Source organism: Cystoisospora suis, assembly GCF_002600585.1.
Source record: "Cystoisospora suis strain Wien I chromosome Unknown contig_2585, whole genome shotgun sequence".
NCBI lineage: Eukaryota > Apicomplexa > Conoidasida > Eucoccidiorida > Sarcocystidae > Cystoisospora > Cystoisospora suis.
This window is the reverse complement of record NW_027155383.1, coordinates 1-15,009: the sequence shown is the minus strand read 5'-3', so window position 1 is coordinate 15,009 and position 15,009 is coordinate 1. Positions and strand designations below refer to the sequence as shown.

The 15,009-nt window shown below is 54.1% G+C and overlaps 3 protein-coding genes across 3 annotated transcripts; 2 read left to right on the top strand and 1 right to left on the bottom strand.

Moving 5' to 3' along the window:
• Nucleotides 1–442: 442 nt before the first annotated feature.
• CSUI_005337 (myosin light chain) lies at nucleotides 443–4,124 on the top strand. Its single transcript, XM_068065513.1, has 5 exons — nucleotides 443–941; nucleotides 1,764–2,384; nucleotides 2,740–2,831; nucleotides 3,255–3,305; nucleotides 3,840–4,124. Exons 2-5 carry the CDS (start codon nucleotides 1,893–1,895, stop codon nucleotides 3,859–3,861), a joined length of 657 nt encoding a protein of 218 aa, XP_067922510.1. The 5' UTR covers nucleotides 443–941; nucleotides 1,764–1,892; the 3' UTR covers nucleotides 3,862–4,124.
• A 2,228-nt stretch (nucleotides 4,125–6,352) lies between these two features.
• Nucleotides 6,353–11,235, bottom strand: CSUI_005336 (uncharacterized protein; the record flags this gene model as incomplete). The annotated part of the gene is made up of 1 exon (XM_068065512.1): nucleotides 6,353–11,235. A coding segment is annotated over exon 1 (3,807 nt), but the record flags the coding sequence as incomplete, so codon positions are not given.
• Nucleotides 11,236–11,281: 46 nt separating this feature from the next.
• Nucleotides 11,282–14,973, top strand: CSUI_005335 (actin-like family protein; the record flags this gene model as incomplete). Its single annotated transcript, XM_068065511.1, has 2 exons — nucleotides 11,282–14,218; nucleotides 14,824–14,973. Coding segments are annotated over exons 1-2 (1,179 nt in total), but the record flags the coding sequence as incomplete, so codon positions are not given.
• Between the last annotated feature and the right edge of the window lie 36 nt (nucleotides 14,974–15,009).

Sequence of the window (15,009 nt, the reverse complement as noted above, 5' to 3'; positions counted from 1 at the left end):
GAACACACGGCTTCCCGCAAGGCCTCCCGGTGAGGTCCCCGAGAAACTGCGGTGGCCAATACGGTTCCTGCAACTCTCCAGCCTCATGGTGCCACCTGACTGAGGCGATGCACTCAGGGGTGGCCTCTCCGCAGATACCATGCCCATCTCCCTAGAAAACGGACGCGCTTCGTCTCTCGTTTCGTCGACGTGGTTCGGGACGCGCGAGATCCTTACAACATCGCTGAGAACTGCTACGGCGAAGTTACGCTATTATACACTACGCAATAAAAAAGTAACTTGAAGCGACTCGGGACCGTGGCGTATCCGCGGCTGACACCGGACTTTTACAGGCCGATTACTAGTACTACACTGATGTGCCGTCGGTGCGCCAGTGCGACGGAGTAGACGCCTTCAGGGCCGCCGCAATGAACAGCTCACAGGTGACGTGGAGCATCGATGTCGGGCCGCAAGCGTTTTCTCCGCTTGCTCCACCGACAAGCTACCGCGTCCGCCATCTGTCGAGTTCGGCGTGGCTCGACACGATACCTTGATGCACGCACCGCTGCCATAAGAGAAGTATCTGAGCTCCGGAAAAAACCAAGTTGCAGTCAATTTTTCTCCGACTTCCTGAGTGCCGATGTGAGTTTCGAGTTTGTTGGAGCACGAGCGTTTGTTTTGTTGTACATCCCAGGGAACGAGGCACGGCGCTGTCATCGCTTGTACGACGTTAGGGCCATCAGCGGAGAAGTAGCACTGCGATCAGGGCGCGTGTGGCTGAGCCGCGGTTAGTCCTAATCGCCTGCTGACGCGTTTTCGCATTCGCCTGGGGGTGCCACTTTTTTCCTCTCGGCGAGCAGTTGGCTCGAGATCAAGTCTCTTTCTGTCCGACTTGCTCCTCCTTCTTACCAAGCTTTCTTCACTAAATGCCTACTTGCTGGTTTCTACTTTCATGGTTACTGGTGAGTTACGAAGCATCAGGCCGGGGACGCTGGCGGTATGCAATGGCGCAGGCCGCGCTGTTGGGTCCATCAAACTCGTGAGCCGGTGCGTTACAGCTCTTTTGTCGTGACCCATTGCAGACAGCAGTCCTCTCCTACCACTTTCGACACATAGGGCAGAAAACAAGTGCCGCAGCACACTTTTTCCATCGATGGTTTGACGTGTCTTTTTCTGGGGGAGGGACTGACTCCTTCGGATTGTGTTGCCTACCGGTCCTCGTTGTTTCCGTTCTCCGTCGAGTGCAAACGAAGTGATAGCAGGGGGTTGGCGCGTTTTAACGGGATGGCTCATTCTTTGTAGCTATACATTCCTGCAATAACTTCCCGGCGCGTCAGACCGAGCTTTCGGCCCAAGCCTTTCCAGGGGAAGGGAACGCGAACGGGGGCTATTCATTGGCTGGGGCGGGCGCAGGCGTTGCCGCGTTGTGATATTGTTGAGTTGGGCGCGTCCACTGGTGTGTCATAGTTTTGCTGACCTGCCTTCGTCCCGTGAGTACACTGGAGATCTCGACCCGTCCGCAGTTCACGAGGCAGGTCGACACCACAGCGTTGTGGCTCATACTCGGTTCCGCAGAAAGCTCAGAACGGGATACAGTGGTGCGCCGAAAATAACCCGTTGTGTTCGCGTATCGTCTTCCGTACCGTAGCTCAGACAAAACCACAATCACTCAGGACCTTTGTCTGCGGGTTGAGCGCCAGGTAGAGCGTTCCCGAGTTCCGTTGTCTACCGTTCGCTCTCCCCTACTTCCTTCGAGGTGCATGTTGTTTGCTGTGATCCTTCAGGTTGTTACGCAGTTTTTCTCCCACCTGTCCACGGTCCTGCCAGCTGCAATACAAGAGCCAGATTTATTTTTTTGAATTCCGTGTCGCTCGTCCAGCAAGTCATCCTCTCTGGCCGTCCAAGAAATCAAAATGAGCAAGCTTGAGAAGAAGTGTCCAGTGTGCTATCAGAAGCTGCCGAAGCCGGCAGACGTTCTGGGGCCGATGGACACAGAGCTCAGCTATTTCATGTGGATGCCTGGCTTCGAGTGGCGTCCCGAGCCCGAGCCTGAGACGGAAAGCGAATACGGTGAGGAGTCTTCGCGCAGGACTGGCCGAGATGAGTCAGGGCGGCATGTCGCGGATGAGGATATGGAGGAAGCGTTGGAAGAGATGGTTGAAGCCGATGAAATGAAGGATAGGTTCAATGACAAGGCTTCTGGAGGGAAAGTCACAAGCGACGACGCTATGGTTCTTGCGCGTCAGCTCGGCTTGGCTCCCTCCTACGAGGACAAGAAAAACTTTGAGCAGCAGAGCGGCGACCACATGGATTACGGCACCTTTCAGAAATTCGCTGCCGCTAGCACGCATCCGGAAGACAACATTGAGGATCTGGTTGAGGCTTTTGCCTACTTCGATCCATCGGTAAGCGGGCGAGTGATGCCGGTCAGATTCACACGTTCAGCATCACCAGTTTCGTATTTAAGCTCTCTCCGAGTTGCGTAGCGTAGAGTCTGCTTTGTCGCTTCACAATCTCACTGGACGACAGGGAGCATAGTTGTGCCTCCGGCACCGGAATCAGTTTTGGATCTTCAGCCGCGTCTAAGCGCTTGAGTTATGGGGGATGGCTGTTCCCGACAGGAAGGCGATATCCGTGTCGAGGTGTCTGAAAGTGACCACACTGGCGATATCACCGCTTCTTACGATATTGCTTGCTTTGGAGACAATCAACGAACCATCGGACTGGAAGACAATGCTTGCTGTGGACTGACTCGTTCAGAAAAATGGTTATCTGACACGCAAGCAAATGGCTAACATTCTGATGACCTACGGCGAGCCTCTCACCCAGCAGGAGATGGATGCTCTGGCGGCGTAAGTGTCTCGGAGTTCGTTATCGTTGGGTGGTTCAGTGGACATGGCGTTGTCGTTGTGTGAAGTAACCTGTGAATCCTCTCTTCCACTGCCACCGCCTGACAGCGTGCTTGGGAGCTGGTTGCACATGCGACGTCACTCGGGTTCGCACAGCCGACGGTGGCGTGTAGTCTCTTTGTACCATTCTCGGAGTGCGCGTGCGTTGACAGCGCACTTGCGGTCGCTCATCTTGCGGTGCCGTTCCCGATTTCGCTTCGTTAGAAATTGCTGAAGAGGGGGGAAAGGTTTGGCTTTGCCATGCTGAGATACGACGGTGACATGTGAATGTTTTAGTGCTGACGGTGCAGGGCCATATTGGAGTCCTTTCAGACACGGGGCACGGTCAAGCGTACGCCCCTGACTGTGTTGACCGCTTGCGTTCAGACAATTCTTCCCGCCGGGCGACCAGGTGGACTACCGCGCCTTTTGTGAAGCGTAAGGCTGACCGAACTACTGCGAGCAAGCTTTCTTGCTCACTGATAGTTGTTTCGTGTCTGTACAACATAGGTGCGACGGGCATATATGTTGTCCGACATGGGTCACAGTGTGCCGTGGACGCGGAAAAAGTGGCACATCGCGTTCGGTAAGGCGCGGCGTGTAAGCCTCGGGGCCGAAGGTGACCCCCCCCCCTTTGTTCTCATCTTCGGCTTCGAGTGTTTCAGTTGTGAGAGAACGTGTAAGAAATCATCTGACATCTTCTTTCGGCTTACGCACACTTGGCAGCGCACACGGAAGCGCTTCGTAAAAGTGACCATGGCACCGGCTCTTGATTTCGACGTGCAGTAAGATGCGGGTTTCCTCTTTTTTACCTGATATCGTTCCACTAAGTGTAGTCAACTGAGGTATGTAGATTTAGAGCATTTCTTCTCGCTGCGTACTATTAATGGGCTTCCTCCGAATCAGTGTGGACACTCTGTTGATGCATACCTGTTGACGCATCTGTCTAATGACGTTTGCGTGTGTGCCCAGCATGCTAGCACGAAAGGAGTAGGCGAGACGAAGACTGGAAAGCTCGGCCGGCGCGCCCGTGTATCGCACTCGTCCGTGTGCGTGGTTAGCTGCGGTGGTGTCAGCTGAGTTGTGGAAGACCGCTTTTGCTTCTCTCCCATCCCCGTGTTTCGTGAAGAGAGGTTGCGTCAGAGCGAGTGTTCAGGTTTCTTTGAGATGCGTTGAGACCTCGCTTGTGAAGTGGGCACGGGAGTTACTGTTCCCGATGCCCATTTCACGTAACATCCATGGAGCAGGTCTTTTTTGATCTAAACGGTTCACCTGCGACTGAACAGGGACGTCCAAGAGGGGAGTGCGTTTTGGTGGTGCGTCAGCGTACCACGCGCAGCGTAGGGGACTGCGACGACTCGCGTAACGCCCACATACATTTCCCCGAGAGTGGCCTCGTCCGGCCTGTGGCGGTAATCGGCTCTCCTCGTCTGCGTAGTGGCGTCTCTGTTCATTTGAGCAGTTGTGCAGTTTCCATACAGGTCGCGCTGCTCGCGGTTTTGCCGCACGGTTGTAGCAAACCGCGAGATTTCCTGAATCTCACCTTTTGATAGCCAACACGCCCCGGGGAAGGCTACAGGGCTTTGTAAGAACGAGTACAACCCCAGAGGCGGAATCATAAATATACCGGTCAGCGAAGAGCCTGGACGGGCCCCCATAAGCTACCCGAGTTATCTATCCGCCGCGTTTGCTGCATGCCAGTCTGAACAGGACGCCGCGTGCGCTGTGATACCGCGCCTGCCTTGGAATTCGCAGTGTGACGTACTCAAGCGCCCGGGTCGCAGCGTGCAAGACATCGTTTTGGCCTCACCAATATCTGCCTTGTGGACGTAGCCAGGCAAAGAAGCCCACCCCGCGTCCCTGAATCTGTTCACGCTTCTTTCCAAACGCCTTTCACGGTCCGTTCGGGAGGCGGGACCTTTTTGGTAGCGGTTTGTCACCGTAGAAAAGTGGGCTGCCGCCGCTTAAGGCGCTGGTCATTCTGGCTGATGCACTAGAGGGTTTGTGGTTTGCCAGCGGAAGTAGAGCTTCACTCTCCCTCTCCTACCAGGGACCCACACCGTAAACAGGACTGAGAACCACTCGAAGTAAGCATATTTTTCGTCATTTCTCTTCGCCAGGTATGACGTGGGGGAGTGTTACTCGTTGAAGGCAAGACAGGCAAAAAATTTGAGCGAGCTGGTGTTTCCAGCCCCGCTGCCACTGAATCCCATACCGACACGCAGGCTTCCCAGTCTCGCGAAGCGGGCGCGCTGAAGCTCTCAGACAACACCACAATCTCGGGAAGCACCGGACGCGGAAGGGCGGAGACCCATCGCGAATGGCCTTCCATGCTATCGAGCCGAGCTGACCGCCCTCGCCTCACTGCGGCGAAAATGTAAGCGGAAGCATGGATCGCTTTCCACTGTCACGGCCTCCTCTTACTTTCTTGCAGGCGTCTGTGAAAGTGCCCCTCGCCCAGGTAGCTCGCAGAGGTCACCCGTACGCCTCAGGTATTCAGTTGTCCAAAATTTGAAACCGCCTTGCTCGGGACGTTGAGTAGTGGAATGGACACCCAAACAACTTTCAGATCGCGAAACCGAAAGCACGCGCACTCTGTTTCAAGTCTGTCGCGTAGCTCCGTACCCGTTTTCTAACGGATCACAGAGCCCTCCCGCGCCCCTCCTTAAAACCCGGGACCAGCCGCCGCGAGGTCGGCGAACGCGAAGACCACGGACCCTCCGCAGAAAGACAAACAAAGTCATAGATCCGTAGCTGTGGTAAAACCCAGCGTTGGGCTCAGCGACCAAACCGGAGATCTCGGGACTGGAATTCGCGAAGACAATTGACCACTTGTTTCTCAATGCAACTTTCTTGGGATGACCCCGCGTAGTCCCTTACCTCAGGCGCACAATCGCTGTCAAAATTTCTCTCACCTCTGATCTCCTCCTCACACGCTTCACTTTTCATCGCCGCCCCATGGGGACCGGAGCCCGGCCAGCACAGTTCGGCCTCAGCAAGCACAAACGGAGGGACCCCGCTGATGCCAAACGGAGGAAGATATCCACAGGGACAAGTCAGCGCAGCGAGGCGCCGCAAGAGTGCACGCAGAAAGAGATGAAGGAGACTGCGGAGGGGCAGGTGAAGCGTGCAGGAACGGCGCCCCTCGGCTTCCGACGTAGACTGGGCCACGGCCCCTGTGCTCACGAGAGGCAGAGCAGGCCGGGGAAATCCATAGTGGAGAGGTCGCAAAGTAGTCTCCGGAGGAGCCCCGACAGGATGCGTGTGCTCGAACGGAGGTGGCACCGAGCTGGCGGGATCCAGTCCACGACAACCCGGACGTGAACAAGGCGTGGGGAACAAAGAGTTTGAAAATTCGGAAGAGTGACCAGTACGGTCACGCACTCCTTTCTTTTGGGAACCACGCACAACAGCGGACCGGGTACTGCAAAGCGTTTCGAGGTCCTTTGTATCCCGTATCTGGGCATCATTGTCAGACGTAGGTGGTGTGTCCGTTGCACCCTTTAGCCTCCCGTGCACCTCGCAGGAGCACTGAGCAGACTTCTGACTCAAGTTACGAAGAAGGGACAGTCTCCTTACACACGAGACAAGGAGCCGCCCAAATGTGCTACACCGGCGAGTGAGTCTCTCCTCGTTGTCGCGGCAGCCGAACCCAGTCAGGCACAACACTCTCATCCGTCGCGAAGCGGCAGGTAAACTGCCTGTGCAAACGCCGCGTACACGCAGAAAAAGAGAGTGCCAGAAAGACGGCTGCTTCTCGAAGTTTGTTTTGAATGGCCGTACCAACAAACTTCGAATAGCAGCGTGGATAAGAGCCGCAGCCAGCGCGCCTAGGGGTGGACTGAGAAGAAGAACACAGAGGGGCGGAGGAAACAGCGTGCCTCCACACTTTAGCTGTCTATACAGTTCCTCCTGTCGAATGGTCTTCACAGATGGGAGGCGCACAGGAGGGTTACCAGTTTGAGAGATATTCGACGTACGGCCCGGAACAGCTTCTCGTTCGGAACACGACTCGCGGGGGACTGACTGTTCTGTGTGGTCCCTTATGTCCCTCGTGTTGCAGAGAGGAGCGTCCACACGACCAAGGGGAACGCAGTCAGCTGTAATCTTCTGAGGAAGTTGCCGACGAACACAGCCACCTCGTCCCCGACATGCTCGACAGGAGCACGTGGACGAAGGCCCTGCAGTCATTGTTCCCCGACTGCTCCCTGCGTCACTCTCGCTGCTGCTTGCTCTTCTGTAAGAAGCGGCTTCTTCTGTTGGGCAGCAGGCAAGCCGGGACTGACCTCTTCGTGCCAGCTTCCTGGACTTGGTCTTTTCTCCTTCATCGGGCGAAGCTGTTGTCGCGAAGCAGTCCTCAGGAGTCGCGTGGCTACTCATGTCCTTACATGCAGCACTGCTACCCGTACACGCAAATCCGGAAACTGCACCCTGTCTAAGCCATAGGAAGGCAGAATTTCCGCGGTCCTTGTTCTCCTCTCTCTGAGACGAAGCTGTCCTTCGTCTAGATGAACCTATGTAATCCGAATTGCATCTACTGTCTCGGAGGACAACCTGTCGTCCAACGGAGAATCTCTGAGGGCTGCTGAAGTGAGAAAAGTGTTGGCTGTCGCTGCAGGTAGATCGAGAACTGGCAGTGTCGGGGCACCCGTACACTCCTACGGCATTTCCTCGATTGCGGATACAATCTGACGCCAGACGCCTTGATACACGGATTTCAGGGTAGCTTCGCCCTTGGCGTCCCTGTGGCGGGTCTTCCGTTCCTGGCGCCTCAGCTGGAGACTGCTCGACACCTTTGATCATTCTAAGCTGTCTTCTTCGCGGTGGCCCTAGACAAGGACCGGGAACACGAGAAACAAGATCACCTTGGGCAGCGCACCCGCAGAGGATCCTTACGAGCAGTATGTCATTACTTTCTTCGTAGGCGTCGCGGCTCTCTACCCACATGCCAGAGACCCCTTGCGGTTTTTGTCCTTCCGAGTCTCCAGAGGAGCTTTTCTTCTTGTCTGCTGTCCTGGCTGCCCTGCCTGCCTTCGCACGGTTTGAGCAGGAGGCACCGGCGGCGCGCCCCGTCGTCTTCTCTCCTCCACTAAGGTGGATTCCGCCACCATCGTTCTGAGTTCCTCCGTAGGAGGTTTCTCTGAGATACGCTGCCAAGCCGCACACGCACCCCAGAGACGTGTCTCTCTTCCGTGTCACAGCAAAAACGAAGCCGCCATGTGGGTTACTCAGACTCCGCTCGGTTCGGCCAGGGCCACAACGGCAGGGGGGCGATTGTCCCTCAACAAAATGCTTATCCGAGTCTCCTGCTGCGGTACCGTGTAGGCAATACGATCTGGCTTGAGCGTGCCAGCTGTCCAGACTCGAGGCGACCCCGAGAAGCGACATTCGCGAGGTAGAGACGGAAGTGTCGCCAATGTTTGCGCGGGCTTCCTGCCGTGACTGCCCGGGAAAAGTGTCAGAGGGGACAGACTCGGACGCAGCTTGCGTTGGCTCATCTGATTGTCTTTCGAAGGGCGAGCACCTCAGGACAGAGGAAGATGAACTGCTGCGCGGGGAATAAGAGAACCGGTGAGGGGACCGCCTGGTGCTTAGCCTTACGTCAGGAAAAGCTGTAGTGAGTGACCCGGAAGTCGAGCAGCGCGCGTGAAGGCGAGGTCCACCGAGGCTCTCTGGGCAGGAATCCGTGTTGTTTGTTGCGGCGGGGTGAAGAGTCCTCAACCGAGTGAATGGAGGAGCAGAGCAGAAACGAAGGAAAGCAAAGGCAGATCGCCCAGAAGAGGAAGGCAGCCTTGACGAACAAACTGGCCACCGAAACCCCTCACCCGCACACGAATAACGACTTGAAAAGGGATGCAGGGGAGTTGGAGAGCGCCGCTCACTGCAACCGCGAAATGCACACGAAGGGGGATGGCGACCAGCACAGCGTGTGCACGGGGGAGAAACATAGCAACAGAGAGGCGATGAAGAACAAGAAGACGACCGACCAGTGGCAGCTGGGCTCGAATTGCCAGAGGTTGCTGAAGGGACCGCAGGAGAAGAACCGCCAGATGACCGCAGCTGTAAGACGGAAGCATGGCCAGCCGGACAGCAACAGCTCGAATCAGTGCTCGAAGTAGAAACTGGGCAGGATGGAAAAAAAACTTGAAGGCCTCCCCTTCCTGCAATTTGTAGAAGAGTACGAGATAGAAAAGGCTCACGGCCGCATAAGCCGGCAGAATCGAAAAGAGTAAGGTAGCGTACCCGGGCCTTGAAGGCCGCCATAATGCAGGGATAAATCAACCGCTCGACAAAACCGCTGACAGCGAAGTTTCCGTTGCAAGAGAAGTCCTTGACAGGCGACGACAGCGGAGAAAACGACCGTAGGAATCCCTTACACAAACACGCAAGTGAGGGGCACTGAAAAGAAGAGCTCGGACTGAGAGTCTCCGTGCCGCAACTGGAAGCGACTGGAGCAAGAGAAGACCGATGCCTGGCCCGGGACTCCCCAGCAGAAAGGAGAAGCAGCTCTTCGCTACGAAGAACGACAAAGACGTGCAGTTTTTCCAACCCTCTGAGAGCAGCCTTCCTCCCCTGGCTGCTGCCTCCAGTCTGGCAATCTCTCTCTGTCTTCGGGTTTCCGAATATGAAAGGAATGACGGGTAACGACGGTGCACGAAAATCTCCTCCCACCGCCTCCCCCGTGTTCGCTGAGGCACAGGAAAGCACGTATCTGGGGTGGAGGAAGACAAAGAAGAACTGAAAAAGACGCCCGAGAACCCGCTGTATACGCCACCGTGTACAGGCCCGAAGCCACACTGAGCGTACAAGCATGATGATCAGGAAAGATGCATACAGCAGACCACGCACACACAATCCGATACAGCTAGTGCTCTCCTCCTCATCGGCTACCCCTTCCAATTGGCGCGTTGCGTTCAACATTCTGGCCCACGACACAGCTCCGCCCGCATCTTCTCGTCCCGGCTTCGCCACAAGAGGAAGCGGAGAAGTCGGCAGAGGAAGCTGTCTGTCGGGTGCATTCGAACAGAAACGGTGACACCCAACGAGATTTTTGGCAATCTCAACGTTGGTCCTACCCCCTCCTTCTCGCTGGGAAGAAGGGTTGTCCTTTGGTCTAGCCCTTCGTCTCTCTCCCCCATGTGGTAAGCACGGCTGTCGAGTTTCCCACCCGTTCTTCCCTTCCCGAGCAGATACAGACATATTCTCCCGTACCTTCATATACCTTCTGCGCTGTCGGGCTCCAGTTCCAAATCGAGAGCCCGCACCCGCCCTTGCTTTTGTGAAGAAAGACATTCACTCAGGACTTCGAGCTGGTCGCGGGAAACAAACGGGAAAACTTCTTCTACTTGCATAGCCTCCAGTCACGCGTCTGACCCTGAAGACCATAGGATATCAGACTTGGAGACAAATGAATGAGAACCGCCCCCCCGAACGGAGCCAGGAGCCACTCCAACCGTCCAAGTAGGCAAAAGTTACTGAACAACTGAGAGAACAAGAGTTCTCTAAGGGGATGTGTATCTCAGCTCAGGCCTTCCCGCTTTTGTATCTGTCTAGAAGAAACGCCCGAGCAGTGGGGGGTTGCCCCGTGGAGACGTAACTTTTGACAACACCGAAGAGTACACGTGTCTCCGTGCATACTGAAACAAGAGAAGAGAACGATACAGACAACAAGCAAGGATTCTCGCAATGTTGTATGAGAGAAAAGGTATGTTAGGCACAGTACGTACCGCCACCTCCCTTAGCCGTATATACTCAGGCCCTGCAAATATACAGACCAGCTTGGAAACGTCGAGAAAGACAGGAGGCACGTCTAGTAGTATCCATAGAGCACGTGGGAAGAATGCCAGCGTTACAAGAGAGAAGTCGGGCAAGACGGAAGTCATATTCCAATGTTATTCTCCCTAGCGCAGTCCACGCCTGGGAAGTGGCCACGAATAAATAGTACAGACGGAGGTCATAACCAGTCTCCGGTGCCTCAGAACTAACCAAACGGAGTGATGACACCACCGCCACATCCGTAAGTTGGACCGCGGATATCTCCAGCAGTGAACAAGACAGCACTTAACAGGCAACCTCGCTGCACCCCGGGAAGGAGACATGCAGCCTTGCCGCGACCGCAGGGATTGGTGCGAAACGAGGAACAAAGCCGAGAGAAAGGGGAGCCCAAAGAGACAAAGACAGGCAACAGAACGAAGAAACCAGGAAAAACCTTCCGGACGGAAGCCGTCCTCACTGAGAAAAGAGAATCCTCATAACGGACAAAAAGACGTGCTGCGCCGGGGGGCAGTCTCACGAGACCGCATGCTTCGACAAGAAAGGCATGCATGCTTAGGTTCGTTTGACTAGTCTCCGTACGCTCGCAACGTCCGGTGTATAGGACGTTGCGAGCGTACGGCGACTAGACGGTGTGTTTTGCTAGGTTTAGATCCCTACTGGCCCCTGACGTCGTGTTCGGAATGAAGAGTCTCGGGTGAGGTTTGGAGCATCAAGCCCCCCAAGTGAGCGAGTACGAGGAAGCTAGTGACGGCCCTGATACTCAGTGGCTCCCTCGGAAGCGACTCAATTCCAAAGCTCAGCTAGGCATCCGCCATCCGATCTCCTGACTGGTTATCTTAGGAGGCCTCTGCCTGAGCTGCGTGCTGGAAGCACTTGTTTCGCTTTCTGAAGCATTATATCAACACCTTGTTTCGAATGCGGCCACATCCTGGCCTCGCGCGGATTCCTGGGCGGGTGCGCCTCTGCGATACTCTGGGATACTTTCAGTCCGTTTCTCTGATCGCCGTCGAATCTTCCTCCTTAAGTAGCACCTCTTTTTGGTCTCTGCATTATTGTCTAGCTACCAGCTCTGTCCCCTCCAGGACTAACGGCTGGCCGGCATTCAGATACGGTGGTCCAAGTGAGAAGGAGAGTCTTTAACCATCCTCTGGGTTCTGTTCCGGGATCTTACATAGCCCACATCCGACGACTTCCCGGCGAGTGGCACCTTAGTTCACGTTCGACAGGGCGTCCCCATGTAAGCACGGGCAGGCAGCCGTACGTGTATCATACTCCTTCTGGAGTGGCATATCACGCGCAAGAGATGCTTCATTGCAGCGTCTCTTTTACGTGGGACGGTTTCTTAAGCAGACGCGGAGATTGTGGTTCGCCGTTTGGTTGGCTGCATTTTTACTCCAACATTCTCTCGGACCAGTTTCATAAGCTGGCTTCTTGGACTGGAGCTTCTGGGCCGCAGGTGACCCCGAAACGTTCACACCTCCCTGATCTAGAGGGCACGCGGAGGGATGTTTTTTTTTTTTTTTTNNTTTTTTTTTTTTTCTGTGAACACCGAACCTCGCTTTTGTTGCTTCGGGTTCATTTCTATAGCACTCGCCTGAGACGTCATATCTTGTCCCCTCTGGTGAGCAGGCTTTGATGGCAGTCTCCTTTGTGGACCTTCACTTTTGTATAGCCCCCGTTCCGTACTTCTCCGCTGTCCATGTTTCCGCAAGTGAAAGTTCCTTTCAAGGTCGTGGTATTATGTATCGTTGAGTTTCACATGGACTGACCTCGCACCTTCGCCGCCTACTCCCACCATGACGGCTGTGCCAGGTAATAAATGCCAACGCAAATCTTTGTCTCGATTTATATCCATCTGCGTCCCACCGCTTGTTAAGACACAGACGATTCCAGGCGAAGCAATAGCTACAGACAGCATCCAGTCCCCTGTTCCACCATCCTCGTCGTGCACCTTTCGTGCTATTCCAAGATCTTCAGCACCACCCGTATGTGTATCATCTCATCGTCTATCATGAACCAAAGCGTCAAAGACTACGCTATTCCGGGGAGCTGCTCTTGGAATCACGTATTCACGCTATAGGACGAGGGAAGTGTAGTCTGCTTCTTTCTCCTTGTCACTTCACCCAGATAACCTGTAGGCGCATTATGTGTCTCTGCTTTCCCATCGTGCAACTGCTCGTCAGATGCCTTCGAGATGTCTTCCATACTGTCTTGCTCGTCAAGCTGCAGACACAGAGAAACTGTCTGAACTTTGTTCTTGGAAGGCTCAGGCTCTTTCATTCGAGAGCAGAGGGTCCGACAAGAGGGAACACCGCTGTGCTTCTTTCTTCCCGGGATCAACCTCTCCGTCAGTGACTCCCTTTCAGTAGAGAAACAACGCCTCGTGCTTCTCTGAGGCTTTCTGGAGTCGTGAAAATACATGGCGGGCTACTTTCCTAGGCCCTGAACTCTCGAATCACGTTCCATATCAAGACAAGAGCACTCTTCTTTCTTGGTTCCTGTCCGATCTCTCTCTATACTTCTGTTTTTTCTGTACCTCTCGTAAGATGTCTTCTCTTTCTCCTGCTTTAGTCTTAGATAATGGGTCGGGTTGTTTGAAAGCAGGATTTGCAGGTGAATCGTACCCTATACATACCCTGCCGACCTGCGTAGGACAAGGTAGAGATCGTCAGAAGTTGAACCAGAATTTCCTTTACGGCGATGAACTCTTGATTTCCTCGAACTATTTTTGTTTGAGACCAACAGCTTCTGCGTCGTCGCCTCTATTTTCAGATCTTGAGTTGCTTCGTGATTTGTGGGAGATTCTCTTGTGTCATAAGAAGTACTTTGGCTTCTCTGATTTTGCGCTATCAAACAACGGAGTGGTTGTTACAGAGCCTCTTCTCACACCGGCAGCGATACGTGACGCTTTAAGTGAAATTCTTTTTGAGGATTTCAAATTCAATCAAGTCCTCTTTGCTCCTACTCAACAATCTGTCCCTTTTGCTTTTCTTGGGAGCCGCGTCCAGGACGCAGTAGAGCAAGAAGGAAAGGCCTGGAGTGATCTCGTGGCTGGAAAACAGTCTCCGTCAAGTCACTCAGAGAATCATAGATCACTAGACATTATCGGAAATTGTCCACGTTATAGTGGACCAAAAAAGACAGAACTGGAAGGCTTCGGAACCGACTACCCATGCGGGGGAACAGAAGATGGAGCTGTATATACACGACAAAGGCGTCTTTCACAACAGGGGAGTGGAGAAGAAAGACAACTAAATGCGGACCGTTCTCACTGTAATGGGTTAGAGGGGGCAAAAAACAGCCACCCGCAAAGTACAAGCATGCATCATTCAGATATGGCGTGGTCCAGCACGACAGGGTTTCTCAACGGGAGAAAAGAGGGCCAGTTTTTCTCCGGTCTAGTTGTTGACTGCGGGTTCAGCGGTACAACGGTCATGCCCTATGTGGATCTACGGCCGGTAGAAAGGGCTGCCCTCCGAACCGGAGTAGGAGGAAATCTTCTCACAACCGTTCTGAAGAATCTTTGTGGATTTCGCTCTATCAATCTCGAAAGAAATGAACTGCTTGTCCAGCACGTAAGACCTCCGCGGGCTGTTTGTCATCGTAGTATTCTGGTTCTACTCAGTCATAGCGCATACATGGAACTGTACCTGTGTGAGCGTAAGTACGGACGTGGCGGGAAGCGGTACCTTCATATATTCATGAATACATGCGTCATTATCGGATAGTCTCCTTTCTCAGCAAATGGTGTGTTACTTAGGCCGACCCTCAGGAGACAACGACACGTGTATGTATACGCTGATCCCGTACACCGGTACACACGCGCGCACGTATACAAATGTATGTGCGCGTGTACGTCACGAGCGTAGCACTAAAAAAAAGGGCTCGGTGGCCAATACCTTTGTACGACTTTTGTGGAGTTTTGTACCAGAAGAAGTGGAATGCATCGAGGGGAGTGGTAAAGGGCTTTGGCGCCCCCCCGCTTTGGTCCTCCGATACTCGGGGGCTAGCGACACAACGCACGAAACCACGCCAGCCGTTAAGCCTACTACGGCGAATGCTGTTTTCTGTGGGATTCAGTTGGCGTTGGCGCACGGAGAATAGTGTTCAGTTTGGTGTGCGCCTTGCCTTCTTTATCCACTTCTCTTTCTGTAGTTTGGATGTCTCTGTTGTCACTCAGATTAAGGAATCTTGTTGTTTCGTGTCTGAGGACTTTGACCGCCAGCTACTGTACGCTCGGAGAGAAGCTGAGGCTGCGGGGAGTGCCAGTAGTCTTCATCGGACGCATCTCTTCCGCGAGTTCGAGCTGCCCGAGTACGGTACACTTCCAGTAAGCATATCTTGACATTGTTGAAAGCACCCTTTT